The sequence below is a fragment of the Neofelis nebulosa genome, chromosome 3 (genome assembly GCF_028018385.1).
Source record: "Neofelis nebulosa isolate mNeoNeb1 chromosome 3, mNeoNeb1.pri, whole genome shotgun sequence".
In the NCBI taxonomy this organism is placed as follows: Eukaryota; Metazoa; Chordata; class Mammalia; order Carnivora; family Felidae; genus Neofelis; species Neofelis nebulosa.
This window is the reverse complement of record NC_080784.1, coordinates 28,060,279-28,087,151: the sequence shown is the minus strand read 5'-3', so window position 1 is coordinate 28,087,151 and position 26,873 is coordinate 28,060,279. Positions and strand designations below refer to the sequence as shown.

Genomic DNA, 26,873 nt, shown 5'->3' with positions numbered 1-26,873 from the left:
TCTGTGATAGTCTTAATTTGGGGCTGTTCTGATTGCTTTCGATTAAAGAAGATTTATAAAACATATAAACAAATGTGATTTCATGTTTACCTCTTGGTAAGAATTTTTATAGAAATAATTTCATAAGTCCAAAAATCTTTTCTGAGCATGTACTCGACATTTGATTAGGCAAATATGTTCACCAAGGCTGGGTCCTTAGAAAGGTGATTTTGGGGGCGCCTGGGTGGCGCAGTCGGTTAAGCGTCCGACTTCAGCCAGGTCACGATCTCGCGGTCCGTGAGTTCGAGCCCCGCGTCAGGCTCTGGGCTGATGGCTCGGAGCCTGGAGCCTGTTTCCGATTCTGTGTCTCCCTCTCTCTCTGCCCCTCCCCCGTTCATGCTCTGTCTCTGTCTGTCCCAAAAAAAAAAAAAAAAAAAAAAAAAAAAACCATTAAAAAAAAAAAGAAAGGTGATTTTGATATTTTGTTGTCCTAAAAAAAAAAAAAAAGTAAGTATTACATTATTTTTCCTAGTTTTATAGATGGTAAAATTAAGATCTAGAACAACTGACTTGCTTGCGATGACGTCACTGTCACTAGAGTCAGGCCCACACTTAGGTTACCTGGCATCTAAGGTCAGCTCACTGTCCAAGGCATAGATTTTCTACAGAGTTTTTGCATCATCTTGGCTCTCTTGTAGCTTCAGACCAATCGCTCATCTATTTTTAGCAGGCAAAACCACTGGGGAAGAGAGAGGTTAACAAATGAAAGGAAAAGATGTAAGGCACAAGGACAGAATGAATGTCAGAGGTGGGATAAAAGTTAAAAAAGAAAAAAAAAAAGGACCTAACAGAGAAGTCAAGGATAACATTTAAGTAGATGAAATGCATTTTATTCGCACTGGCCTTTTCCTTCCATTTCCCTAATCCCGCAGTACTGTGCAATCCCTTTCTTTTCTGAATCCCCCTGGCATTTTATTTGTTTTTCCCTAATGATATTTACTAGATCCTTGCAATAACGGACGGTGACATTCACACCCTGAGTAGCCCGACTGAATTATAAACTCTTTGAAATTATAGTCAGTATTTTGGATAAGTTTGTTTCCCCCACCTTATTTCATGTGTTTGTTGAATAAATGTTATCAAGCTACTTGGGATATTAGCACTTGACAAAAAACATCTAAATAAAAACTACCAACTTTGCTCTCCATGAGCAAAAGAGGGCCAGATAGGAGTTAGAGACTGTTCCTGGTCTTGGGAATTTAGTGTGCCAGGCTCTGGGGAAGGAAAGGAGAAGGCTGCTGAGGTTTGGGCTTGGGGTTGACAGGAGGCTCTCCTGTGCAGATTCACACAGGGTGGGAAATGGACTAGACCTTAAAAACTGCCCTGCCCCAACTCTTCCATTTGCAGATGAGGAAACTGAGACCCATGGAGATTGTCTTGCCCAAGATCACAAAGCTACATGGTAGCATAGCCTGGATTGAATAGTTTTCAAATAGATTAATGAACCAAGCAATGTATTGAAACCTTTCTTCAGAGACCCTAAGGTTAGAAACCTAGCATTTTAAATCATTAGCAAGTGCTATAGTATTATGCATGGAAAGTAAATGTGACAAAGTCAGGTCTAAAACTTGAGGCTATGTTTTTGACATTGCTTGGTGATGTTCAGTCCAAATGCTGAAGAACATTCCATTGCTTTTGAGTTCTGACTTGATGAGCAGAGGTGGGCAGGGAAGGACAGACATGCCTCAATTCCATTTGTGTATGTTGCCTAAGAACATGCAGGGGACACACACTTTTCTGCTTTGAGGAGCATGAAGACAGCTTTCCAGTCCTTTTGAGCGTTCTCACTGCCAGAGGAGAAGCTTCCCAATCAGCTGATGTAGGAAGCCTAACCAACAGGTCCTTGCAAAGCAGATCATTTCCGTTCCAAGTGAGAGTAATGAGCAAGGTAACTTCTCTGCTCAGGAAAGAGGAATCCACAGACCCTTTCTTTCCAATGCCACCTTGATTAATTCATTAATGGGTTTTCAGGCAAGTTTTATTCAGGCACTTTGGGACAGGGCAGTGAGTCAGAGGTTGGCATTGAAACCAGAATAGAAGCCATAGTCCTCTCTGGGGACCTTACTCTGGGCTTTAAATTCCCAGATCACACAACAACCTAATTGGAAAGAAATGTTCTTAAACAAGAGCAGGGGTTTTGCCAGGTCTGCCAGGGACTAATAAGGTCGGTCTAAGGACTGTCTGATGAAAGAGAAGTTGGATTTACATGTCACAGCGAATTTTTAAAGTATTTTCACCCGGAGGGTTACTGCTGAATATAAATAAAATCTCTCTCCGTGGGCAATCCCACACCAACTCCTGCAGATATGCCTTCCTTAATTAAATTAACTTTGAAATGACATTCAAACAATGTCTTCCTGCCAAACGCCTTTGTTTTCTCCAAGATCTACCTTATTGACAAGCTGTTTCACGAGGTTCCTTTGTAAACTGATTGTTTCCCACTCCCAGCTTGCACATTAATTGGAGAGGAGTTTTGACGTCTCTATAGCCGGTATCAGATAGCTCTCACATTGCATTCATTTAACCGTGTACCAAATGGCCGGCACACTTACAATACCAAAAATTAAAAATGAAAAAAAAAATTATCTAGGGTGCTTACAGAGAACCGGATAAATACAAAATTTAAATTTCATCTGCTGAAATTCACACGCCTGAAGGCTCCGGAATTTCCCAAGTTGAGGAAAGAATTTTTTTTTTTATTAGTCTCTCAAAAATCAGGCATTCGCATTTGCAATTAAAGCTGCTGCTGGCTTAAATACATTAAGTCCGAAGCTGCGGCTCCCCTCCAGGGTGCGGGCGCGCAGGCGCGGGCACGCCGACGTGGACACACACACACACACACACACACACACACACACACGCCCGCCCACACCACCTTCCTTGTGAATTGCCTGCGGGATTTATGGGCTTCGCCACCACGGATTACTGTCAGGTGCAGAAAGCAAGCCTTTGTCCTTGGGCATTTTCCTGCCCACCCCCCCCCCTCCCCACCGCTCCCCCGGATTTGACGGTTATTTACCGGCCACGTGAGCGCTGGGCGGGGGTCGGGCAGGGGAAACAAAGGCTAGCTGAGCGCGGCCAGTGTGGCCCAGGGACCGCTCCCCAGCTCCTGCGACACGTGTGACATTAGCCCAGACCTGCCTCCGACTGAGAGGCGCCTCCAAGAGAAATCTCGTCCAAGCCCTTATAAAAGTGTCGGCGTTTCCTGAGGCCAGGAGAGTGCTCAGTCAGCGGGCCGGGCAAAGCCGGGTTCCTGGGCCGCCCCGGACCTCCGGGACTTGGGCGGCTTCTTGGAAAGGGCGCACAGTCCTGGTGTACCAGTGAGAGCGAGTGTTTAGACAGAGCCTTGCTGCCGCTCAGCAAATGAGAAACCGGACACAGGCCCCCTTTGCCCTCAGGAGGAAGTACAAACCCCTCCCCAACGGAGAGGTCACGCAGTGAGCCTTTGGCTGCTGACCTCCCCACCCGGAGTGCCTGGCGCCCAAGGGCCTGCCTCCCCGAGGCCTCGGTCGGTGCGCAGTTGTGGCCCCCTCCAGGGCTCCGATTAGCAGCAGCGTGCCTTGGGCATTAAAATTTCGGAGGCACCGAAAAGTGATCAAAAATGCAGTGCTTTTTAAAACAAAATTAATTGCAAAAAATTTATATGAACAAATTATTAAATGCTAAGTAGAAACCGGATCAGTGCAGTGCCGTGCTGAGCCATTTTGTAATCCGAGGTAAAAGGAAGATCCCCTACTTGACCTGAGCCCGGGTATCAGGGGATTCGCGGCGCAGTAGGAGGGGAGCGCGGGTGGTAGGCCTCGGAAGCCGGGGGGCCCCCTCCCGAGGCCCGGCTGGGGAGTGGAGGAGGGGTCCTGGGGGCCCGGAGATGAGAGCTCCAGGGAACCGCTCTGCTAGTAACAAAGGCGGAGCGGAAGGCCGAGTTTGGGGCGGGAAGGACCCCGCGGCGGCCGTCGCTGCTTGGGTCGTGCTTCCAGGGGAGACCCAGAATGGAAGGCCCGACCCCGCTGCTACCGGGGCCGCGAGCGAGTCCTGTAATTCCCCCGCTCGGTGGTTAATTCTCACTAACAAGATTTGGCAAGATGTCGGGCGAATAATTTTTGGCTTGTGTCGTGTCCCCACCGCGGCGCGCGCAAACCCCATGCCAAAAGCGGCCTCTGGGATATTAAATGCCTAAGTAAAACTGGGGGCGGGAAAAATGCTACATGACCTGGAAAGAGAGATGCATGGAAACCTGAATCACCCTCAGAACTTATTCAATCCTTTACGCGTCAATTTCTCAGGGTCTAGCCTCGCACCAAATGTAGACCGTAACTGTCATTTCCTGAGAAAACAATTCACATGCATGCAAGATGAGGTGAAGTCTTTTCCAAAAGCCTAAAACGTCGGGTTTTCCCCCCACCGGGATTCAATAAACATCTTTAGGAAGCGTGGACGGGAGTGGCACCCCTACCTTCCTCCATAGGAACAGCATTCCGGCAATTAATGCCTCCCTCTGGGTCGTAAAGCAACAAACCCAACACCTCACTACTACTGGGCTGCGGGGCAGGAGGGCTTTTCTCTTTCATCTTGTAAGTTAGGGCTTGCCCACGTTCTCGGGAAGCTATAAAGCTGATTTAATGGCTTGAGATGAAAATCGATCACGCTAATGCAGAAGCTAACGTCTGAGGAGTCGCTTTGACAAAACGACCGGCCGGGCGGAACGCACTCCGTAAGCCCCGGGCGAGGAGGTCCCCGGCCATGCCCGCTGGGAAGCGGGGCAACGCTGCCCTCTGCACTTCGGTTCGCGGGAGGAGACCTGCAAGGCTGCTAAGGGGGAAGCACGGGGGCAAAAAGGAATGAAACCTCCAAAACCGAGCCCCGGCCGCCGTTAGGCCGGCTTCCCGGCGGGCCGTTTTCCGTACGCCGAACGCCGCATCGCCGCATCGCCGCGGCGGGGAGGAATGGCTGGACTGCCACTAGGGTCCGGGCGGGACGCGTGCCGAAGAGGCCGGGGCCGGCCGGCGGGCTGCGACAGGCGCTGCCGCGTTCCATTCACAAAGTCCTGGCGCGGCCGCTCGCCTGCCGGTCGGAGGCCGCCTCCCTCTTCCTCTAGGTCTCGGTTTTATGAATGGGCCTGAAGGCGAGCGCCGAGCGCCCTGTTTACTCTGCTCTTTGTGACGTCGCGTTCCCATGACTGGGCGCAAGCGGCCCGCGCTCCATTCACGCGCAGGGGAGGGGGCAGGGGAGGGGCAGGCGGGGCCGAGGGAGCAGGCGCGGGGCGGGGAGCCGGCGCGGGGGGCGGGGGGGAGGGCGCGAGGCCCAGAATGGCAAGGGGCGGGGCCTCTCGAGGTAGTAATGAATCTGCCCCCTCCCGGGGGAGTGCAGAGGAGCATTAATACATCTACAAGCTAAAGAGGAAACTCTGGCTGGGGCAGTGCACGGAGCTCCGGCTGTCGGTGGCGAGCGGCAGCGGCCCGAACGGCAGCGCCGGTGGCGGCTACGGCGGCAGCGGCACAACGGGCAAAATACAATAGAGGCAGCAACAGAAGGGAGCCCCGGTGGTTCTCTCTCCCATAAACACACTCCCCTTCACCTTCCCCTCAGCACCGCGCGCGGTGCCGCCCGGTGCCCGAGGCCGCTCGGACTGCTATGTAACCGCGAGACTGCTGGAGGAAGGGGACCGGCGAGAAGAGGCTCGCCCGTGGGAGGCCGTGGGGGCCAAGTTTGCGGCCACTTCTGCACGCGCTTCCTTTAGCCCCCGCTTGTCCCCTCCTGCAGCCCAACTGGCCCGGGTCCCCTTCGCCTCCTCCTCGCGTGCCCAGCAGCCGCGGTTCCCGGCGACCATGGTGACGGTGGAGGAGCTGCGGGAGATGGACTGCAGCGTGCTCAAAAGGCTGATGAACCGGGAAGAGAACAGCGGCGGCGCGGGCGGCAGCGGCAGCCACGGCGCCTTTGGGCTGCTGAGCGGCGGCAAGTGCCTGCTCCTGGACTGCAGACCGTTCCTGGCGCACAGCGCGGGCTACATCCGAGGCTCGGTCAACGTGCGCTGCAACACCATCGTGCGGCGGCGGGCCAAGGGCTCGGTGAGCCTGGAGCAGATCCTGCCCGCGGAGGAGGAGGTGCGCGCCCGCCTGCGCTCCGGCCTCTACTCGGCGGTCATAGTCTACGACGAGCGCAGCCCGCGCGCGGAGAGCCTCCGCGAAGACAGCACCGTGTCGCTGGTAGTGCAGGCGCTGCGCCGCAACGCCGAGCGCACCGACATCTGCCTGCTCAAAGGTAAACTCTGGCGCCGGGGCGCGAGCTGGAGGGTAGGTGTCGCGGGGCTTGGCGGCCTGCGCCTTAGTGGGCAAGGGAAGAAGTAAGTGCCTGGAGGGACTCGTGGCTGCGTGGGTACCCGGGCACTCCTTTGTGCGTGCTGTTTTGCATGGGTTTGCAAGGTTTTCGTGCGTTTGTGTGCAAGTGCGAGCGCCTGAAGTCCTCAGAGACGGTGAAGGTGCGTTTCCTCTGTCACCTGCAAGTCGGTACTCTTCCTGGAGACTGCATTTATTTACGCTCACTAACCGTCAGGTCTCTTAGGCGTAGCGGCTCCACTGCGTTGCCCACCCATATATAGTCCAGGGAGGTGCTCCCGGTGCTAGTGTGCGGGTGCGGAAGGTCAAGCCTGTCGTTTTGGCGTGCTCGGGCCCTGCACTGAGTCCGACCCCTTGAACCCGAGAGGTGGGGAATACGGTGAAGAAGGGCGAGCGCCGAGGTGGGATCGGCTTGGTAAATGCAGAAAGGAAGATCGGGTTGCGGACAGTGCGTGGAGCTATCTGCTGCCCAACTCCGAGCTCCGCCTGGAAGGTGGCCAACTTCTCCCGCCTCGGGCTAGACCCCAGCTCCGGGAGCGGGGGAGGGGGGAGGGGCGGGAGGACTGAGTTTCGGGGAACGCGAGACGCGAACGTGCCCCTTAAATTCAGGCCGCGGAGAAGTACGACCTTTTGTTCAGACGGGGTTCTCGACTGTCTTGTTAGCGCGTGCTTGACTTAAGTGAAACCTGGAGAAACTCTTCGGGGACGGGAGTTCTGGTCAAATCTGGAAGTCAGAAACCCCCAAAGGACCGCGTGCTAAGTAACTGGAGGGACGGTGCCCCGGCCGCACCTGCCGGGCCTCGTCGGGTCCCGGTCCCTGACGTTCCTCGGGTGGGAGAGCGGACAGGACGGGGTGTGGGTAGGGGCGCCCCTGCCGCGCTGCGCCCCGTCTTCCCACTGCCGCATTCCGCGCATTCTTTCGCCAGCGTCCGGTCCTCGCCTCCGAACCCGAGAGGCGTTTCAGACCCTGGCCTTCAAAGAGCCGCTCCTTTCCCTGCCGGCGTCCTTCGCCTCCTCCCTCCTTTCTTTCCCCTCCGGACCTGCTCGCCCCGGAGGAAGGGAGGTGGTGGAGGGAGGAGGGGCGGAAACCTCTCCCCACCGCCCTTTCCAAAAAGCACAACAAAACTGCTCAGTGCCGCCGAGCCGGGTTCGCCCCTGCCGAACAGCGGGGGGCTTTGTTCTCGGCAGTTGTTTCCTGGCCATTTGACCTGTCAGCTGCTGGGGAAATGCTGCTGTTGACCTTTGGTTGAACTACTAAGGCGATTTTGCTGATATTTCTTTCTCTGTGAGAGCTGCCTTTTGCACCTCCGATCCAGCCTAATCTTCCTTTTTTCTCCCCAAAGCGCTTTAAGAGAAAGTGCCGGGAAGGAGTGGCACCGGAAGGACCGGCGAGCCGGGCTCCTGGGACTCGGCAGCCTCGCCTGCCTGGGGGCCGAGCTGTGCCCGGAGCGCCCGGCAGACGCACGTCCGGCTTCCACCCGTGCCAGTGTGGGGGTCCGGAATGCTGAGCGCGCCTCCCCTCCCCTGCCTGGTGCCGGCGTCCATGGCGACAATGGGAGAAATTTCTCCCGGGAGATAGCCCTTTCGGGTGGCACGGGCTGCACTCCGAGCCGCGCTGCCCTGGATCCCTCCTGATGGAGAGCCCGAGCCTGTGCCTTCCTTCGCGGGCTCGGAAGCCAGGGCTCTTCTCGAGGTGGTGCAGATCCACGTGGAGGCTGGCTGCGTTTTGTTTTGTTTTTCTTCCTGGAAGAAACCCGTAGGGGATCGCCCTAGAGCAGCAGCTCGGTCGGGGACCTTGACCCCTGGGCTTCCGGGCTCCAGGACGCTTAAGCCCCTGGGAGGGAGGCGTGCTTTTAAGGTTTCCTCCTCCCGCTGGTGGCACCTCCCTGGACCCGCAGGGGAGAGCCCAGAGCCAGATCAGTTAGGCTGCTGGGCGCGAGGCTAATGTTAAAGACTGAGTAGGGCAGAAGCCTCTGGGTAAAATGACAGTTCCCTGGTCGTTGGCGAGGTCCCTGGAGGGAGGAAAAGGAGCCATCTAACGGCTCTTTCCTATGGGGCCCTGTACTGCTTCCTATTGTCTGACCTGGGGTGGTGGGGAGGCCGACCTTCCGCTTCTCAAAGTCGATATTCTTTAGTATCTAGGCCTGGGCGGCAGGTTGAACTAATGCCTCTTCTGGAACAGGCCAGAGGGAGTAGCCAGTACACTCAGCTGAACAGCTGTGTCTTCTAAGGGAAAGGAGCCTGCTTTGGAAGCAGCAGCCTAAAATTCAGTGGTGGTGGTGGTGGTGAGGGACTTGTTCTGTAGTGATGGTAGAAGCTTCCAGGTTCACAGGGTCGTATGCTATTAACCTGGCTTCTTTTCATATGTGTGCTAAGCAGAGGAAGTATTAATTAACACCGTTCCCCTTCCTTCCCTTGGCCCTGTAATGAAAAGGCATCCCTAGTGAGTTGAGGGAGAACCGGGAAGTGTCTGCTCCCACACCGCTGGAAGAGGACAGCCATGCCTCCTAAGTTCTAGTGGAGAAGCCAGTAAAATGGAGAAAATGTGGGTTCATGGAAGGGCACTCTGGGGGGCGGAGAACTAATGGGAAACTGGGGAGGAAAAGCCCCTTAGATTATCTTTAGTAAATGCCTAAACTGATTCAGTGTTGGGTAATTTGGTTCCCATCGGAGTTGTTCATTTTAATTTCCATCTAATGGGACTTTCTGTGTATCTCATTGCACATGTGGTGGGGAATGTGAAAGGAAAAGTGGCCAGACCCGACTGTTCTCTGCCAACCTGCAGGAACAGAAAAACAGAATATTTTCGGAAGTTATATTATCCTTTCCAGCCAAAGGCTATCTAATTCTATCAACTAATTGTGTTTAATAATCTGAGTTTTCTATTTCTGCCACGTGGACGTGCGTTGGTAGAAATGAGTTAACTGCAGGTGGTTAACTAATACCACATGCAAGAATTCGTAGTTAAGAGTAAATGTTACTTAATACCAATAAAATGCTGCCTGGCCTTTACATTCCCTAAATGTTATCCCAAGTTTTGCTAAGAACGATAACCTTAAATCACTACACTCTCTGGTCTTTTTGCTAGGAGAAGATTCCCATTGGGGCAAATCTTCCCCCCCCCACCCCCCAACTTTAAGCTCATTTTATTTAAAGTCCTGTAAGGCATTTTGGGGGAAAGTTTAGAAATTTCAGCTTTTCAGATTTCATTAGAATACACACCTCATTTGAACTCCCTTTCTTTCCTTGATAGCTCCTCAGATGAGGGTTTTAGACCCTGATCATTAGAGAAGGACAAAAAGGGCATTTTCTTACCCTAATACCTTACTTTTCTCCTGTCTCAAATTCATCTCAGCTCATGACTTTTGTCCGTTTTTTAAGTTCTGATTTAAAAGTTGTCCTGGCCCTGTCTTGAGGCAGTGGGACGATCAATTAGATATCAATTAGATAGCTTCTCCCTCCAGGTTGGGACTCACATACACTGTAGTTCTAAGGCCTGATCCTACAGACTGACATTACACTTTCTGTAGGAAACAGCCCCCAAGGCCAATGACAGAGTGGGGGGAGCGCTCAGCCAGCAGCTGAGCTGGGTCTTGTCTCTCTCTGTCTCCATTTTCCTGGCCCATCCTAGTCCCCCAGGAGGTCAGTGGCAGCAGACAGCAAACCCCGGCGGGGGCGTGGGGGGGGATGAGGTTGCACACCTTTTGACCCAAAGAGAAACAGATTGGCCTTTCTTCTTATAAATATGATACAATGCCTGTGCCAGCCAAGGATTGAGAGCATTAGAATTACACACAATGGCAGGCCTTAGAGCTAATCTCTCACCTCTGTTGTCATTCGTTAAAGAATGACCCTGAGCGAAGCAAACTCCTTCGACCTGGATATTTCCAATCAACAAAAGTAACAAAAGACCGGGCGCAGGTATCAATTGAAAGTGAAAACCCTATCACTAGGAAGCCTATCACAGGTCCCTTGGGCTTGTCCTGAAGGCTTATAGGAGAGACGGGCTACACTGGGAACTGAGGGAAGGTGGCTTTTCCAAGGAGCCAAAAAATTCCTTTAAAAAATCAGAACATCTGAAACCAGATAGCCAGTTTCCTTACTGGGAGGCAGTTGCCGCCTAACAAAGGAAGTTTGACAGGAAGAAAAGTTCACTCTCCAGCGGAAGGCAGCACCAGCCAGCTTGCTGAATGTAGCAGATAGCCCAGAAGGACTGGGAGGGACCGTGAACCAGCTCCAGCTCCAGGGTGGCATTAAGTGTCAGCCAGCTGGCCCAGGACGCGCAGTTCTGTGTGTGGGGTCCCAGGGTGGGAAGCTCACTTAGGTAAATCTTCAGCACTGCTCAGCGTTTACGTGGGTGCTTACTAAGTTAACACCCGCATCAACGGGAGTTCTCAAAGTCGAATGACCCCAGACTTTCTTGCTGGGCAGCGTTTGGCTCGTACTGATAATGAAGTCCCAGGAGAGCAAGCCCCTGTCTGTGAACGGGTGACATTCTGAGTGTTTGAGAGAGGGTGACTGGAAGAGCGACAGCCATATTAAGATCTGTGACCACTGTCCCCACCAAATGACTGGCTTCCCCATCACAGACCCCACGAAGAGTCCTACTGTGGTGATGTGATCGGCACTGCACCAGCCTGTCCTTTCTAGAGCACTGTTATGCGCACATCGCAGCCCTGCATGGACGTGTGGACAGTGGGTCATCCTTTTCAGTAAGCTGTGACGGTTGTCTTGCTTTGTATGAGAAAAAGAGCGTGGAGTTCAGCTAGCTATGGATGTGATTATCCCTCAAAAAAAGTTGGGGGGGTATTATATTCCTTTTCTTCCCTCTAGACTCTCACGTTTCAAAATTAAGATGAGAAAATGAGAGCTTTAAGACCAGAAAGTCTATTATTTTTTCTTTAATTTTTTTTTCTTAACGTTTTATTTATTTTTGAGACAGGGAGAGACAGAGCATGAACAGGGGAGGGGCAGAGAGAGAGGGAGACACAGAATCTGAAACAGGCTCCGGGCTCTGAGCTGTCGGCACAGAGCCCGATGTGGGGCTCAAACTCACGGACCGCGAGATCATGACCTGAGCTGAAGTCGGACGCTCAACCGACTGAGCCACCCAGGCTCCCCCAGAAAGTCTATTATTAAGAACATGGGAAAAACAGGTCAAAATTAGTCAGAATATCTGTTATGGAATTACATCCAATTGGAGCTACACAAAACAGGCGGAAAGTCATTGGTGTATGTGTCATGAAACTGCATTCAGAAGCTAGAAATGCAGATCTTAGACACCTGCTTTGTAGAGAAGTTTGTGACATTTAGAATCGCAGAGTATCAGAAGTTAAAGATGATAACAGTCTGAAATTCTTGCATCGTGACCCCGTAGGGATACAGATACACCTGAAACCAGAGGCCCATGAACTTCTACCTTCTTTAAATGCAGTGGATTCTAGAAGTTTCTATCCTGTTGTGTTTCCTTAAATAAAGAGTGCTAGTCATGACTCTTTAGTGGCAACCTGTAGTTTGAAAAACACCGGTTAGACGCGGAGTTTGGTGAAATGTCACGAGTGTCCAGATCCTTTCTGTTTCTACATGTGTCTTCAATGGGATGAAACCAGCAGTCTGTGCCTCCCCCGGGAGAAGGACCACCAGGAAGGCAGAGATGGGCACACAGCAGGGTTGGCTCCCGGTGGCCAGACTAGCAGGTGGCTTCGAGGCCAGTGGCCTGAACGCTGGCACTGCCCTTACCTGAGGTTGCCCTGTGCCTCAGTTTCCTCATCTGTAAAACTGGGGCCAGTCACCCCTCAAGGACTGCTGCTTGGGAAGAACCTGGCACATAGTGAGCATTTCTTCTATCCCTGTTAGTAACGTGGAGCCGATACCCGGCGTGGACGTGCTGGTCTTGTGGAGTGTGGACGTGGGTGGTTTCTCACTTGCAGCCTTCCGTCCCTGCCACCCCGCCTGCCACCCCGCCTGCGTGCTCTGGGGCTGTCCTTCCGTGCTGCGCGCAGCCGAGGTCCCAGCCCGGTGCCGCTCTCCACCCGCAGGAAGGAGCTCCTTGGGTGCAACTCTTCATAACGGTCAGCCACAGACCCTCCAGAGCTAGCGACAGCTCAGGAGGGAGAATCCCTTCCACGGCTGCCTGCCTGGGACACTCCAGTCCCTCAGGCAAATCTGCTTGTTCGCTTGGTTCCTTTCTGCTTGTTCTTTAAAGAGCTGCCAAAGGGAACGGACCTCAGTAATCCTGTTTCTGCTCCACTCTAATGCTGCCTTCTCCCACCCTCTCTGCCCTGTTATGAGAGGCTTGGGGGTGGTGCGGATGACAAATGGCCCCCCTCCAAGCCTGGCCTGACCCCCCGGGTCACCTCTGTCCCTCCCAGTTGGCTGCTCGCCCCCTGCCTGCCACACCCCGAGGGCATCGGCCAGCTCGGGAGCCTTCTGGGCTGTGGGTGCTGTGCCACCTGCGGGGCTGACTGAGGATCGACCTGGAGGCAGCAAATGTCCCCTATGGGGAAAGGTCCTGGAACTCAGACAGTGAACTCAGCCCTTCTGCTGTCTAACTACCAGATCTCAAGACTGTGACTGGAAAAATAAGTAAAGCCCAGGAGGAGAGGGCTGTCCAGAGTCTGGGAAATTGCCCGTAATGCTGGAGTCCCCTTGTAAGTGCCAGAAAAGGAAGTCTTCGTTAGGTGCCTCCCCGAGGCCAGGTGCAGAGCACTGGCTGTTCCAATCAGTCCTCAGAGGATGCCAGGTGCAGATGTCTCATCACACTTTACAAGTGAGGGAGAGGCTCAGAGAGGTTCGATGACAGCCCCAGGCCGCACAGCTTGATGACTTGACCAGGCTGGGATTCAACGCAGGCCTTTTCAGTCTGGTGCCCTGTCCTGCACCTTCTCAGCAATGGGAAGGACGTTGTGTGTTGACCACTCTGAGGCTCCTCCTACTTCCGCTGCCCTTTGGTGTGTGTGTGGGGGGGTGCTCCTCCTCGGTGACCTCACAGCCTGTCCCTGGCGCTCCTGTGTCTCCAGCACTCGCTTTCAGGGGGGCACCGCTAGTCTGCCTGTCTGGGTGACAAGCTTTGGGAGCGCACCGCCCATGTCTTCCATAGCTTTGAAAACAGCATATTTGAACAGCTCAAATTACGTAATAAACACAGGAAATCATTTTACTTAAAAGTCTTTAAATCCTATAGAAATACATAGAGTAACAGCTAATGGCTTTGTATATAGGTGTTCAACAATGGTTTGTTGATTGATTCACTTCCCTTTCTGCCTTTCAAAGGGGAACATTTAAGGAAGTTTCCCAGAGTTCTACCTTAGGAACTTGAGCTAAAGACATTTGCTGGAAGAGCCATCTTCCCTCATTATGATTTACTGCATTTGGGGCAGCAATGTTTGTAGCCTTGTAAAGAAAAGGGGGTGCTAATGGGAAGGAGGGGTGCCCCTGTGCTGAGATGACCATTAAGGCCACCAACGCGCCCGAAGCTGCCAGTACTGGGCCCTCTCCTCCGGGGGAAGCTGGTTATTGTGACTCAGCAGGAGCCGGGCCTGTGACCAGAGAGATCCCCATTTATATCCCGAGGGAGGGAATGGAGGGGAACAGAGAGGAAAAAATGTATACCCTGTTCTGTAAGCCTTATGATGTGGCGAAGAAGCATTCCCTTCTTCTGCAAAGCAGAATTTTCTAGGGCTGGGATCTGGGCAAGTGATTGACTAACTGTCACATGTCTGCATGTCGGAAGGTTACCATGAATGTCTCTAGGAACCCGTGACACCATGCCGCTTACACGTCAGGATTTAACGGTGCTAGCTACATTCGGGACTGTTGGTTGAATGGGTCCGTTACGGTGGTCGCTTCACAACCTGTAGGCTCTCCTGAATGAATTTGTAATATGTTTCGGGTCCTATGGAAACTGCAAGATAAAAATACAAGCAGGGCCACACAAGGACCGTGGATGCTAAGTTACTCGCAAAGCAAAGTCCCAGAACTGAGAGTAAATCGGATACTGACCAAGCGTTTCTCTTCTAGTGTTTCCTGCCCCTCTCCTGCCTCTCTGCCCTCCGCCAGCCAGCAGGAGCTTTTCGGCTTGGCACTAACACTATTCCAGAGAAGTTGGCCCTTTATCTCTTTTTACTTAAAAGACCTCCCTTCCCCGGAAGACGATCCCACAGATAACCATTCCAGAGCTTAGCAACTCGCAGGTCAGGAAATCCTGCCTTGCCCCAAACCTGTATGTAGCAAGAGGGATTTATATTTAAGCCCGTTTCCTCTTATTTTGGCCCCTTGCTGATGAACAGCTGTTCATGAGGCTGGGCGATTGGCATCTGTTCTGTTGCTGAGATCCAGAAGGGCTGGTGCCAGGGTAAATTTTTTTTCCTTCTCTCCCACATTGCAGAACCTCTCCAAAGGCAGGACTGGAGGTGGGGGATGACAGACATCTTTGCAGGCCCCAAGGCCCAGCACCAGACTGCCTCGGGGCTCCTGGAAACACACAATGGCCAGTCTTCCATGCTTTGTCATCACCCCAAGAAGCTGCCGTGGAAAGTCCCTTCTGCATATCCCCTGCACGTCGTCCTTTCTGTATCTGCCTCCCAAACCTAAGTCTTGCTCCTAAAACTTCCCTTCCAGCCTTCAGGATGCAGCCCTGGCCAAATGCGGCTCTCTGAAGGCTCCATAGCCGTGATCTCTGGGCCCACAGCGCCACCTGGTGGCCAATGTAGATCCGGCCGTTCCCAGCTTCCCAGCCGTTCTCTTCAGTCCAGGAGTAGGATTCAAGTACTTCTCTGGGGTTTTGCCGGCTTCGTGACTCTATTAACACCAACGTCTTTCTCTTTTACAGGTGGCTATGAGAGGTTTTCTTCCGAGTACCCAGAATTCTGTTCCAAAACGAAGGCCCTGGCAACCATCCCACCTGCTGTTCCCCCCAGCACTGCTGAGTCCTTGGACATGGGCTGTGGCTCCTGCGGAACCCCGCTGCATGACCAGGTAGACCCGGGCCCAGAGCCTGGGGGAAAGGGGCAATGGGAGGGGGTGAGGCGGGGGCAAGGGGGCTTATTTTCAGAGTTCTGCTTTTCAGAGGCTTTGGATCCAGTGCCTCAATTTGGGGAGAATGGAGTGAACCCCGAGTACTGGGGTGCAGTGTTAGGGAGGGTCTATTTGTTTCTTCCTTCCCTCTTATTACCCTCATTTGGAAACATACAAAGACCTAACTTTCTGACTTTGCCTCTAACTTCACATGCGGACACGCGGGGATTGCTGAAGCCAGCGCATGTGGGCTGCTGTGTAGAAAGAGCCAGGCCACCCTGCTGTGTACAAGCCAATTGCAAACGCCCAATGGACATAAATGGTTGGCCAACCCTCCCCCAAGAAAACCGGCTTAAGCTGCTCTGTGTCTTACCAGCCTTTGCACTTAGATGGAGAAGGAGTGGATTCATAGGGTCCAGCAAGTCTGCTGTCAGATCCCAGGCCATTTGAGTTGGTCTGACTCAGAAAACGTCACAAATTGCAGCCCACATTTCCTCATAGATCCCGCCTCTTGTCTGTGAGGCCGAAACAGCATACGTTTCTAATGTGCCCAGGGAAATAAGCCCCTCGACCCCACAACAGACAGCCTGGCGCTGAGTTAGGTGTAGATTCGTGTCCTAAGTGGTGTGGCAAGGCCGGTGTTGTGTCTGCCACTTTATTTATCGAGGGGGAGGAGGGCTGCTTGAACCGGCAGGTGGGGCCCACGAGCCTTGACCTGTCCTGGCTTTGCCGCTCACAGCAGAGCGGAGCGTAAAGGCTAGAGAAGCCCACCGGGCCTGGTGTCCCGCCAGGAGCCCCCGCAGGCTAAGGGGAGACCCGGAAGGGCTGTGTCCACAGGTGTTCTCCCCTGGGCCTGTGAAAGCCCACCTCGCCCAGGTACCCCCCCGCCCGTCCCAAGCACCCTGGCCATTTTCCTGGGGGCCTTACACTCACGATGTTGGGGGCACTCTGCCCTCTCTTTCTGGCGCAGGGGGGTCCTGTGGAGATCCTTCCCTTCCTCTACCTCGGTAGTGCCTACCACGCTGCCCGGAGGGACATGCTGGACGCGCTGGGGATCACGGCCCTGTTGAATGTCTCCTCCGATTGCCCGAACCACTTTGAAGGCCACTATCAGTACAAGTGCATTCCCGTGGAAGACAACCACAAGGCAGACATCAGCTCCTGGTTCATGGAAGCCATTGAGTACATCGGTAGGTTGGCTCTGGTGCTGCGGTGCAGGGTGCAGGCCGAGTGCAGGAGGTTGTGAGGGAACCACGGGTACTTGCCTGCGGAAGGAGGGACCGAAGGGGCGCGGTCGCGGGGGTGTGCCCGTTTCCCCTGTGCCTCTGAGGAAGGCTCACTGACTGGATGCTGTGTTGGGTGGGGATAGGAAGAGAGACTCCCCAGCCGGGCCGTTAGCTTATCTAGGCAATAACGTTTTCCGTGCGTGGCTCCAGATGTCTAGATGATAAGGCTTTGGGGATGGGGAGGAAACAAATAAAGGGAGAACTGGGCCAGTGTTTTTGTTCCTGCACATGGAAATCCTTGAAGGTATGTTGGGATTTAACCGGCTTTACCATGCATTTTTCCCAAGCTTAGTGCATTTGTTTGGATCAGTCTCAAAAAAATAGCCCAGAATGGGTGGAAGGAATCCTTGAGTCCTTTGCGGTGGGCTTCCTCCTCCCCCTCCTCGGCCGCCAACGTTATTCCTTGACCCGGAGTGCCCCTCCCCCAACACTCTTCCCCCCCCCCCCCACCTCTCCCCCCGCGGCGCTGCCCGCACCTGCCATCTGGTGAAGCCTGGGGACCGCGCGCGCAGGGCACTAACCGCGTGGCGCTCTCTGCCCCAGATGCCGTGAAGGACTGCCGCGGCCGGGTGCTGGTGCACTGCCAGGCGGGCATCTCGCGCTCGGCCACCATCTGCCTGGCCTACCTGATGATGAAGAAGCGGGTGAGGCTGGAGGAGGCCTTCGAGTTCGTCAAGCAGCGGCGGAGCATCATCTCGCCCAACTTCAGCTTCATGGGGCAGCTGCTGCAGTTCGAGTCACAGGTGCTGGCCACGTCCTGCGCCGTGGAGGCCGCCAGCCCCTCGGGGCCCCTGCGGGAGCGGGGCAAGGCCACCCCCACCCCCACCTCGCAGTTTGTCTTCAGCTTCCCGGTGTCGGTGGGCGTGCACTCGGCCCCCAACAGCCTGCCCTACCTGCACAGCCCCATCACCACGTCCCCCAGCTGCTAGGGCCGCTCGGAGCCCCCCACCCCCACCCCGCGAGCCCGCCGGCCCCGCGGGGACTGACCAGCGTGGGGAGCAGGTGGCCAAGCTCCTCCCCCTTTGCTCCTCCTGGGCCAGCCTGGGGCCAGCTAGAATGGCAATAAGGACTTCGAATACACCTACTACGAGCAAACAAAACACTCCAACCTAGAGCAATAACGGCTGCGGCTGCCTCAGCGGGCAGGGAAGACCTTGGTTTGGTTTGTGTGTCTGTTACTTTTCAGATAGGAATTTCTTACCTCATTTTTTTAAGCGGTAAGGCTTGAAGTTAGGAAACCCACAGATCCTGGCAAATGTGCCCACCCAGTTTTATTAAGGTGGGGGGGAGGCGGGTGGGAGTGGGAAAGGGACAAAAAGAAAACAAGTTTGCCAGAAGTGCCTGGTTCTGTGTGCTTCGTCCTTTTTTTGTTCTTGTAACAGCTTTTTTTTTTTTTTGGTTGTTTTTGTTTTTCGGTCGATGTTTTGTTTATGTTCTTTGACGAAATCTTATAGGACGTGGTTTTCCTTTTGAAGTCACCAACAGGTGAATAATTACACTTCGTAATAAATAAAAGTATTTATTAAGAATTTCCTCAGAGTATGTAAGTACAAGGAGTCTAGTGACAGTGAATTTTGGATATGTTTCTGTCGATGTCCCGCAGTGGAGCACGATAGCGTGCAAATGTTGAAGCAGTTAGAAGGGAAATGGCATCTCCCAGGTGTGGACAGGTGGCAGGATAGACACCTGGGATTGGTTGCCACTGAGAAGCAGGCAGGGTGGGGTGGCAGGTGGAAGGAAGGTAAGGACTGCTGTTTGATGACTTTTGAGGCTGGTTCCTGGGCACGTGGAACACTAAAGTGGCTTTACATCCCGACAGTACAGTCTTTTCTTTCTGGGGATCGGTGACCCAGTTGGCGGGAGCATGTTCTCACAGACCTGCCTGCGGACTTGCAGATCATCTGTGATAAATGCCATGTTGTATAAGGTGCTCCTGAAAAATTGGGCGCAGTGGAGATTTTCCTCCAGGGAATCACTGGGCTGGACCATTGGGGAACCCAGCTAGCTAGAGCCAGACGTGATGTGAATCCTGTGAGAGTAGAAGTACACCAACAAGTTCTTGCCTTCTTAAAATTCCCCAGCTTAGGTGAATATTTTTTAAAGGCCCTTATTTGAATAAAAAGAGGGGAATGGACACCATGTTTTAGGTCTAGGATGGAAGAGTGTGTGTGTGAGGAGCTGGGCAGACCCTTTGCTTGGGAGCTGGCTGCTGGGCTCCTGGAATGGGCACTGTGGGTGCTCGGGTGCCATTTTGGAATCCATTCTTGGGATAATGCCATTTGAAGGGGCCTTTCCAAACGGAGGTAAGGCTTTTTGAGGGAGAAGGATGTTGTGTGTGGGTTGGGCTTGGGGGGAGGGAGGAGGGAAGCTACATGTTACTTCAATTGTGGTAGTGTGGAACAGTGTTGTTACTGAGTGCCAGCTTAGAGGTATTTGCAAACTTGTCTAGAAATGAGAGCATGTTTATTTTTTGGTTGTTTTTTTGTTCTTTGTTCTTTTGTTTTTTTGTTCTTTAGCCCCTTGTGAGTCTAGATCTCAATGAATATTCTTGCTCATCCGTAAATAACTTCAAGCCTCAATGTCAGAATTGTGTTGGAATGCTCTTTCTTGTCCTGGCATCCCAGACAGGACCAGGTTCATTACATTTCCTTCCATAAACATGAACCTGTGTTGGCATCACTCATCCTGCCTTTGTCAAGCCCTGTCTTTGGGTGAGGCCAGAGTTCCCGCTTCCTGTTTTTAGAAAAGCCAAAGGCTCCCTCATTCCCTAGGAGCTGCTTGGCTGAATAGGGGTGAGGTGTGGAGGGGTTAAGATGCCTGGACAATGGACCTATTTAGAGGTGGCACAGCTGGCCATTCCCACTTTTTCCTTGCTTCCTGGAGGTTGCTCTGTGTTTTGTGGTGAATGAGGTCCACAAGGTTCTGCAGCTGAGGGAGCCCTGGGTTCCAACAGCAGATGGACCTGGGGGGCAGGGTGGCTGTTGCAGGGGGAGGAAAAGTAACCTGGAACAGACTCACTTTCTATAGAACAAGTGCACATCCGCCAAAACCTGTGTTTTTCCAGACTGGATTCCAACCATGTGGACAGTCGGAGCTCAGGACCAGCCCCAGACACGTCTTCCCCCACTTTCCAATTCAAGTCTTCTGTCACTGTGTCAAACTGCTATTTATAAAGCCATTTTCTTTGTACTTGATGACAACGTGAGTCCCAGAACTCTCAGAAATAAAAATAGGAAATTGGCTTGATAGGAAGAGGGGATTTGGGGGAGGTGGTCATAATTCTGCCATCAGAAGCCTCTTTGATGACTCGACATAACTCTAATGAAGTTCAAATGGTCAGGTGGGTTGCCATTGGCCTCTCTCCCATGAAGTGATTTCTGGTGATGCAAACTTTCTGCGATGGCCGGAAAACATTGCCACTTTCACCGATTATCAGCCATGCTGTTGGCTACCTTGGATCTCCTCTAGAGACCAAGGGTTGCTGTCAGCTCCCAGAATCTTGTGTGACCAAGGTTGTTTGTGGATCGCTGAGGGTAACACACCTGACTTTCCCATGGAGACATACCAGGCTGAAAGTGCCACGAACAGGTGGCCGGGAGCTCACAGTCTCAGTCCTTTCCTCCTGGGGCCATTTTGCTCAGGTGCTTGTTGGAACTGGATTCCAGAGTTTTCAACAAGGTTGGGATGCCATGAGAAAAAAATGCAAACATCTGTGGGAAAGTGGACAGAGGGAGGCAGAATGGTTGATCGGGACGGGAGTTGGCCACCGAGCCCAAAGTATGGAAGGGGTGGTTCACCTTGACTGTCCGCCGGCATCAGCTGGGGAGTTTTGAAAACCTTGCTACCAGGCTATCCCAGACCAATTAGGCCAGGATTTCTGGAGCTGGGACCGAGGCATCCATGTGTTTCTGAGCTCCCGAAGTGTGCCCCATGTGCGGCCAAGATGGGGAAAATGGCCTTGCTTTCTGGAAGGCTAGTCTTCCTGACACAGAACTAGCTTGTCCCGAAGAAACCACAGCCAGGGGTTGGTCACTGGCTCAGCAGGGTCTTGCCACCCGTCCCAGCCTGGCTGCGGGACAAGATGGTTTCTATCAGGAGCTCAAGGAGCATGTGACCTCCTGAAGGGGGCACCTCTCAGGCTCCTCGAAAGTCATCCGATCTGTGGAACGTTGTTGGCAAATTGAATACAGTGTCTGGACGTTGGGGTCTTTCCTTACATTTTCCTTGTCGAACAAGAAAGATGGGGAGTTTGACCTCTTGAAGATAATCCCGTCCCCGAAGGGCACCCTGCCTGTTCTTAGAGCTTATGAGTCATATGAGGAAGAGGCTTCTTCAAGACAGAGCAATGCAATACTTGTAACTTTTGTAAATAGCCCCATCTTTCAGAGTGATGTCATTTCTACATTTGATATGCTTGTATTTCTGTAGGATGTATATAGTTTAGGGGATTTCTTTTTTGTTTGGTTTTGTTTTTTAGAAAAGTTGACATGTCTGTTTTTATTTATTGCTTGAAAAAGATCATTTGAAGAAAAATAAATACATTTTCAACCACCTCTGGCCTGGTTTATTCTCTCCTTGAAAACTGCTCTGCTGGGATGACTTGGAAGAGAAGGGAAGGACTGGGTCACTTAATGTGCGCCTAGTGACATTGACAGTAACATGGTAGGCAGACTGGCTGGTAAAGTCAGTGACCCCACTGTTCTCCCTGATGACCACTTGAGGACAGTGATGGTATAGCTGACGTGCATCTCTGAGAACCTGATTTCTCTAGGCACACTCCTACAGGAAGAATTCGACGGTGGAGCACCTGGGTGGCTCAGTCGGGCGGGTGTCTGACTTCGGCTCAGGTCATGATCTCACGGTTTGTGAGTTCGAGCCCCGCATCGGGCTCTGTGCTGACAGCTCGGAGCCCGGAGCCTGCTTCGGATTCTGTGTCTCCCTCTCTCTCTGCCCCTCCCCCACTCACTCTGTCTCTCTCTCCTTCAAAAATAAACATTCAAAAAAAAAAAAAAAAAAACAGTAAGAGACAGGGAGTGTCCTTCATCTGAGAATCTCCTTAGGGCCAAGCACAGGATGAAGCAAAAAGGGTGGCTCCTTGGTGGGAGGAGTCAATCAAACTGCCTAAGCAGGAAGTGATTAGGGTTATAGTAAAATGTATAAGGCATCACTACCACTGGGACACCCCTCCCCATTGATAAAAGGTCCTGCCTGACTCACACAGAATCTTAGGAAAGTTTACTGACTTCATATTCCATTGGGATCATGGAAATTACCAGCATGTTTGAAGGCCAGATTGAAGAAATACCTGGATAAAGAATTCTATAAATTGGCGGTCCCCCAGTGCTGATCTGCAGATTGTTATCAGATTCCTTTGTGCAGATTTCCCAAGTTGTAAACCAAAAGCAATTAATAAACCTCATTCCCACTCTATCGTTTTTATTTGATATTCTGGAAGCCCTACCCAATGTGATTAGGAAGCCATAAAAATGAGGCATACAGTTTGGAAAGTGGGAAGCCAAATTGTTTGCAGAGGATATGTGTCAGGAAAACACAGGAGAATCAACTAAGAGATGATCAGAAGAAAATTCAGTAAGCACTTGATGGTAAAATTAACATGAAAAAAGCAATAGGTGCTGCTATGTGAACATATCCATCGACAGTAAGATGGTAGTCGATCCCATTTACAGTATAACTTACAGATGAAATGCCTACAGGGCACCTGGGTGGCTCAGTGCGTTAAGCATCCAACGTCGGCTCAGGTCATGACCTCATGGTTCATGAGTTTGAGCCCCACGTCGGGCTCTGTGCTGACAGCACAGAGCCTGCTTCAGCTCCTCTGCCCCCCCGCCCCTCCCCCACTGCTTTTCTCTAAATAAATAAATAAATAGACTTCGAAAAAAAAAAAAAGATGAAATGGCTAAAATAAACTTTACCAGACATAGGCAAGACCTATATAATGGACATAGTACAGCCCTACCAAGGGGTTTCTAAGAACACGTGAAAAAAGTAAAAGACATACTATGCTCTCAGATAAACAGACTTAATACTGGAAAAAATATTTCTCTATAAATTATACATTTTTAAAAATGTTTATTTCTGAGAGAGAGAGAGACAGAGCATGAGTGGGGGAGGGGCAGAGAGGGAGGGAGACACAGAATCGGAAGCAGGCTCCAGGCTCTGAGCTGTCAGCACAGAGCCGGACGCGGGGCTCGAACTCTCATGGAGGGCGAGATCACGACCTGAGCCGAAGTCGGCCGCTCAACCGCCTGAGCCACCCAGGCGCCCCTGTAAGTTATACATTTAATGTGATCTCACAACACCTACAGGATTTGTAAGGAACATGGGAAAATGATTCTGATTTCGCCTGGAGAACTAATGTGCAGAAATGGGCAGGATGGGAGAGAATGGCAAGGTGGGGGGATGGGGATTATATATATCCTCTCCTGTGGGAGATTATCTAAAACATAGAGGTTCTTGGGCCCACCTAAGACTTCCTGAGCCAGAGACCCTACAGACTCCCACAGGTGATGTCCGATTTACCACTCAGGAATCCCTGATACAGCTTTGTCTCTTCCACCCTCCCCCTTCCATTCAACCCCCAGACCCTGACTTCGGATTACTGTCACTGTTACTATGACAACTTACCCCAAGAGCTTCCTTGTATAAACCAATAACCGCTTTATTTTGCTGACGAATTTGTAGATTAGAAACTTGGGAAAGGCCCTGCTAAGCAGTCCTCCCTCGGCGTGTCTCAGGTGGTCCCAGTCCGTGACAGCTTGCACCGCTGTCATCCGAAGGTGGTTAGGCCGTGCCTCCAAAATGGTACAAATGGCTGGCAGCGATGCTCTCAGCTAGAGTTCAGTTGTGATGGTCACTTGGACCCCCAACACACGCCCTCTCCTGAGGGCAGTCAGATTTCTCACGAGACGAGTGGTCCAGTCAACACCCCTTTTTACGATCTGGTTTCAGAAGTCACTTCCTCCCTACTTGGTTGACGCAGTGTCAGGCCTCCTCAGACTCAAGTTTTGCTCCTAACCAAGAGACATTTATCATCTAAGATCTCCTCCCAGGACTGAAACAGCTTTCGGCCACCACGCACACTGTCTATGGCCCCTTCTGATCCAGAAAACATCACAAGATAAATCCATTCTTCGAAAAACGACATGCTCGAACAGTACAATCCCAGGAGGGAATGCAGGTAGGAGGGTGTGAAGCAACCACTGATTTCAAGACCCCCACCTCACCATGAGAGTTCACCTTTTTATGTCTGCGTCCACCCAAGGTGTCTTCCCTGCTGCACGGCGGGGCGTAGAGACCAACCCAGTGCATGAGACGGAGAACAAGTGGCTAGAGAGAGTGTGCTGGGTTTTCCTCCAGCAGAATACAAAGCTACTGAAATTGTGTCTGGCAGCCAGTTGAGGCAGGCAGACCAGGGTAGCTCAGGGGTCTCTGGACAGACACATTCCCGTGAGCCCTTGCGAAAACTCCTTCCCCTGCGTCTCTGGGGGCACATACAGTGCCGTGAGGGTAGGTAGGTTTGGGCTGGATTTTCATCCAAGAGGTTACTAGTAACAGCCACCAAATGGACACACATCTGCCACCTCCCAACGATGGGCTCTTACACAAGACCTGAGTCAGACAACCCAGCTTAGACCAGCAACTTTGTACTTCATGAACCTGAAAGAGCCAGGCCCACTGCAACTTACCGTCCTCGTTGCTGGCAGAGAAGGGAAGGGCTTTGTGGCAGGAGAAATAACAAGGAAAATGTGTTCACCTTGAGGCATAGGGACCTCACCCAGTGGAAAAAAACTGTAGTCCAATGGCTGTCCTGAGTTCTGAGCAGTTAGATGGGTCTCCTTTTCCTGGGAGAGAGGAGAGAGAGAGGGTAGGCAGGCTGAGGCACAGAAAGGGGCTGGAAACAAAAGGAAAAGGTCCGTTTCTCCAACATGTGCCTTCAGGGGGAGAGGCCATTATAGAAAAGTCGTCTGTTACCTTGAGATTGGGGATTTCATGACCATCTGCTCCCTAAAGGTTGTCCGGCCTCTGGATCCATGGGTCTAAGTGGCATGGGCTTTATCTCTCAGTAATTAGCAAAGGTCCCATCGAGGTCCCGGGAACCTCACTGTCATCAGCATAGACAGAATAGGGAGCTGGGATGGTCTGGAAACAGGGCGCGGACCTCTCATGAAAGCAGAGAACCCAGCCTTACAGAGCAATAATAGCCAAGAGAGCTGGCTCTGGTGAGGTGCCCTAGGGAAGTTCATTGGGAAGAGACTGAACTTGACCTTGAGGCGTGTCTCCCATCAGAGTTCCAAGCTGACTTGAGTCAACAATTTTGGCGGGGGGGGGGGGGGGATGGGGTGTTGCAGAACTCTTAAATTTAGTAAACTTACTAAAAAATCACTGAATTGCACACCTAAAATGGGTAACTTTGTGACATATAAATTATATCCCAATAAAGCTGTTCAATGATTAATATATGGAAATATGCTCACTGCCAAAAATTTCAAAGAACACAAATACAGATGAGGAAAATGGAAAGTTTCTCCTTCTCAATATTTCTGCCCTACATCCCACTGCTTTTACTTTCCATAACCAAAATGAACAATTCGGGACGATCCGTTTGAGACTTTTATTTACGCATTGTGTAAAATGTGTGCGTTTGACAGGATAATACTGTTAAGCCAGGATTTTCCCCCTTGTTGTTCTCTGTTATTCTTGCCCTGCCCTCAATTTGATCAGCTCACCATTTGCTCTAACTGCCCCTAAGGTCAGGGATGGCACTGGGCCAGAACACAGAAACCAAGTAATCACACTCTTCTTTTGAGTTGCAAAGACACAAAGCAGTAGAATTGAGAAAACGTCTTTGTGCGGTCAGACCCTCCTGCCCTAGGGGATGGTGGGGTTGCACATGTTGATCCACAGCCTACTTTTTCATTTAACGGTACACTCTGCAGATGTCCCGTGTCCATACCTACCATTCTGCTTCACCTTTAAAAAATGTTTATTCATTTTGAGAGAGAGAGAGAGTACAAGCAGGGAAGGAGCAGAGAGGCAGAAAGAGAATCCCAAGCAGGCTCCTCACTGACAGCATGGAGCCCCGTGTGGGGCTCAATCTCACGAGCTGTGAGATCGTGGCCTGAGCCCAAGTCAAGTCAGACTCTGAACCAACTGAACCACCCAGGCGCCCCGTGCCCCCTTCTTTTAATTTTAAGTAATAGTTGGAGGTTTATCTTTCGATCACAGAGAAAACCTGACCATTAAGTCATAGAAATGTGCCCACGGTATAGGCTGAATTCTGTAATTAGGCCAAATGTTGATTCAGGGTATTTGTTTACAACAGTGTAACTGCATTTAATGTATAATCCATTGCTTTGAGGGGCGCCTGGGTGGCTCAGTCGGTTGAGCGTCCGACTTCGGCTCGGGTCCTGATCTCACGGTCTGTGAGTTCGAGCCCCGCGTCGGGCTCTGTGCTGACAGCTCGGAGCCTGGAGCCCGGAGCCCACTTTGGATTCTGTGTCTCCCTCTCTCTCTTCCCCTCCCCCACTCATGCTCTGTCTCTCTCTGTCTCAAACATAAATCAACATTAAAAAAAAATTTAATCCATTGCTTTGAGCAGACACAGCAAGAGACAAGCAAAGAGAGACCTTTCCCCCAGTCGTCTTCATTTCCACCTTCCAGCTGAACACATGCGCTTCCAACATTCTGAGCAAACGGGCAAAAATAACAGAGGCACTGGCAGAATCAGACACCAACACTGTCATCACCATCATGGCTTCTGCCGTCGCTAAGATGACTGCACCTGCTTTAAGTTTCCAAACAGATCAAAGCAATTCACGTAGAGATCAGACTCTAAATTTAGAGGAGCCTTGAGTTACCGAGCTACAGGAGCTTTTATAAATTATTATTCCTTTTTCCTTCCCACGGCAAAGTGGCTTTATTGAAAAATTCAAACGCAGCAAAAAATTAAACAGCACAAAACCTTCTGACATCCTTCTCTCTGAAGCTACCACCCTTAGATTCCGTGAACGTTTTTTATGTATGTGTGCGGGTGTGCATGCATGGATATATACATATGTGCAAAATATATGCAAATATACATGTGCTTTGATGTCCTATTTCATGGATGAGTCATGAAAGCTCTGTTTTTCTTGTGGCTTGTGGGCGATGTTTCTTCTGTGTTCGACAGATGCAGGTGCGT

The 26,873-nt window shown here is 51.7% G+C and overlaps 1 protein-coding gene and 1 long non-coding RNA gene across 3 annotated transcripts; one reads left to right on the top strand and one right to left on the bottom strand.

The window, feature by feature from the left end:
- Positions 1–441: 441 nt before the first annotated feature.
- Positions 442–5,349, bottom strand: LOC131506500 (uncharacterized). Of its 2 annotated transcripts, none has more exons than XR_009258980.1 (3): positions 4,493–5,349; positions 601–718; positions 442–469 (listed from the first exon to the last, which is right to left on the bottom strand). It is a non-coding gene; the product is annotated as an uncharacterized LOC131506500 (long non-coding RNA). The 2 variants fall into 2 exon arrangements; XR_009258979.1 differs by lacking the exon at positions 4,493–5,349 and adding an exon at positions 3,059–4,483.
- A 44-nt stretch (positions 5,350–5,393) lies between these two features.
- Positions 5,394–21,223, top strand: DUSP4 (dual specificity phosphatase 4). The gene is made up of 4 exons (XM_058720165.1): positions 5,394–6,297; positions 15,202–15,347; positions 16,357–16,576; positions 17,216–21,223. Exons 1-4 carry the CDS (start codon positions 5,865–5,867, stop codon positions 17,599–17,601), a joined length of 1,185 nt encoding a protein of 394 aa, XP_058576148.1. The 5' UTR covers positions 5,394–5,864; the 3' UTR covers positions 17,602–21,223.
- The last annotated feature ends 5,650 nt before the right edge of the window (positions 21,224–26,873 follow it).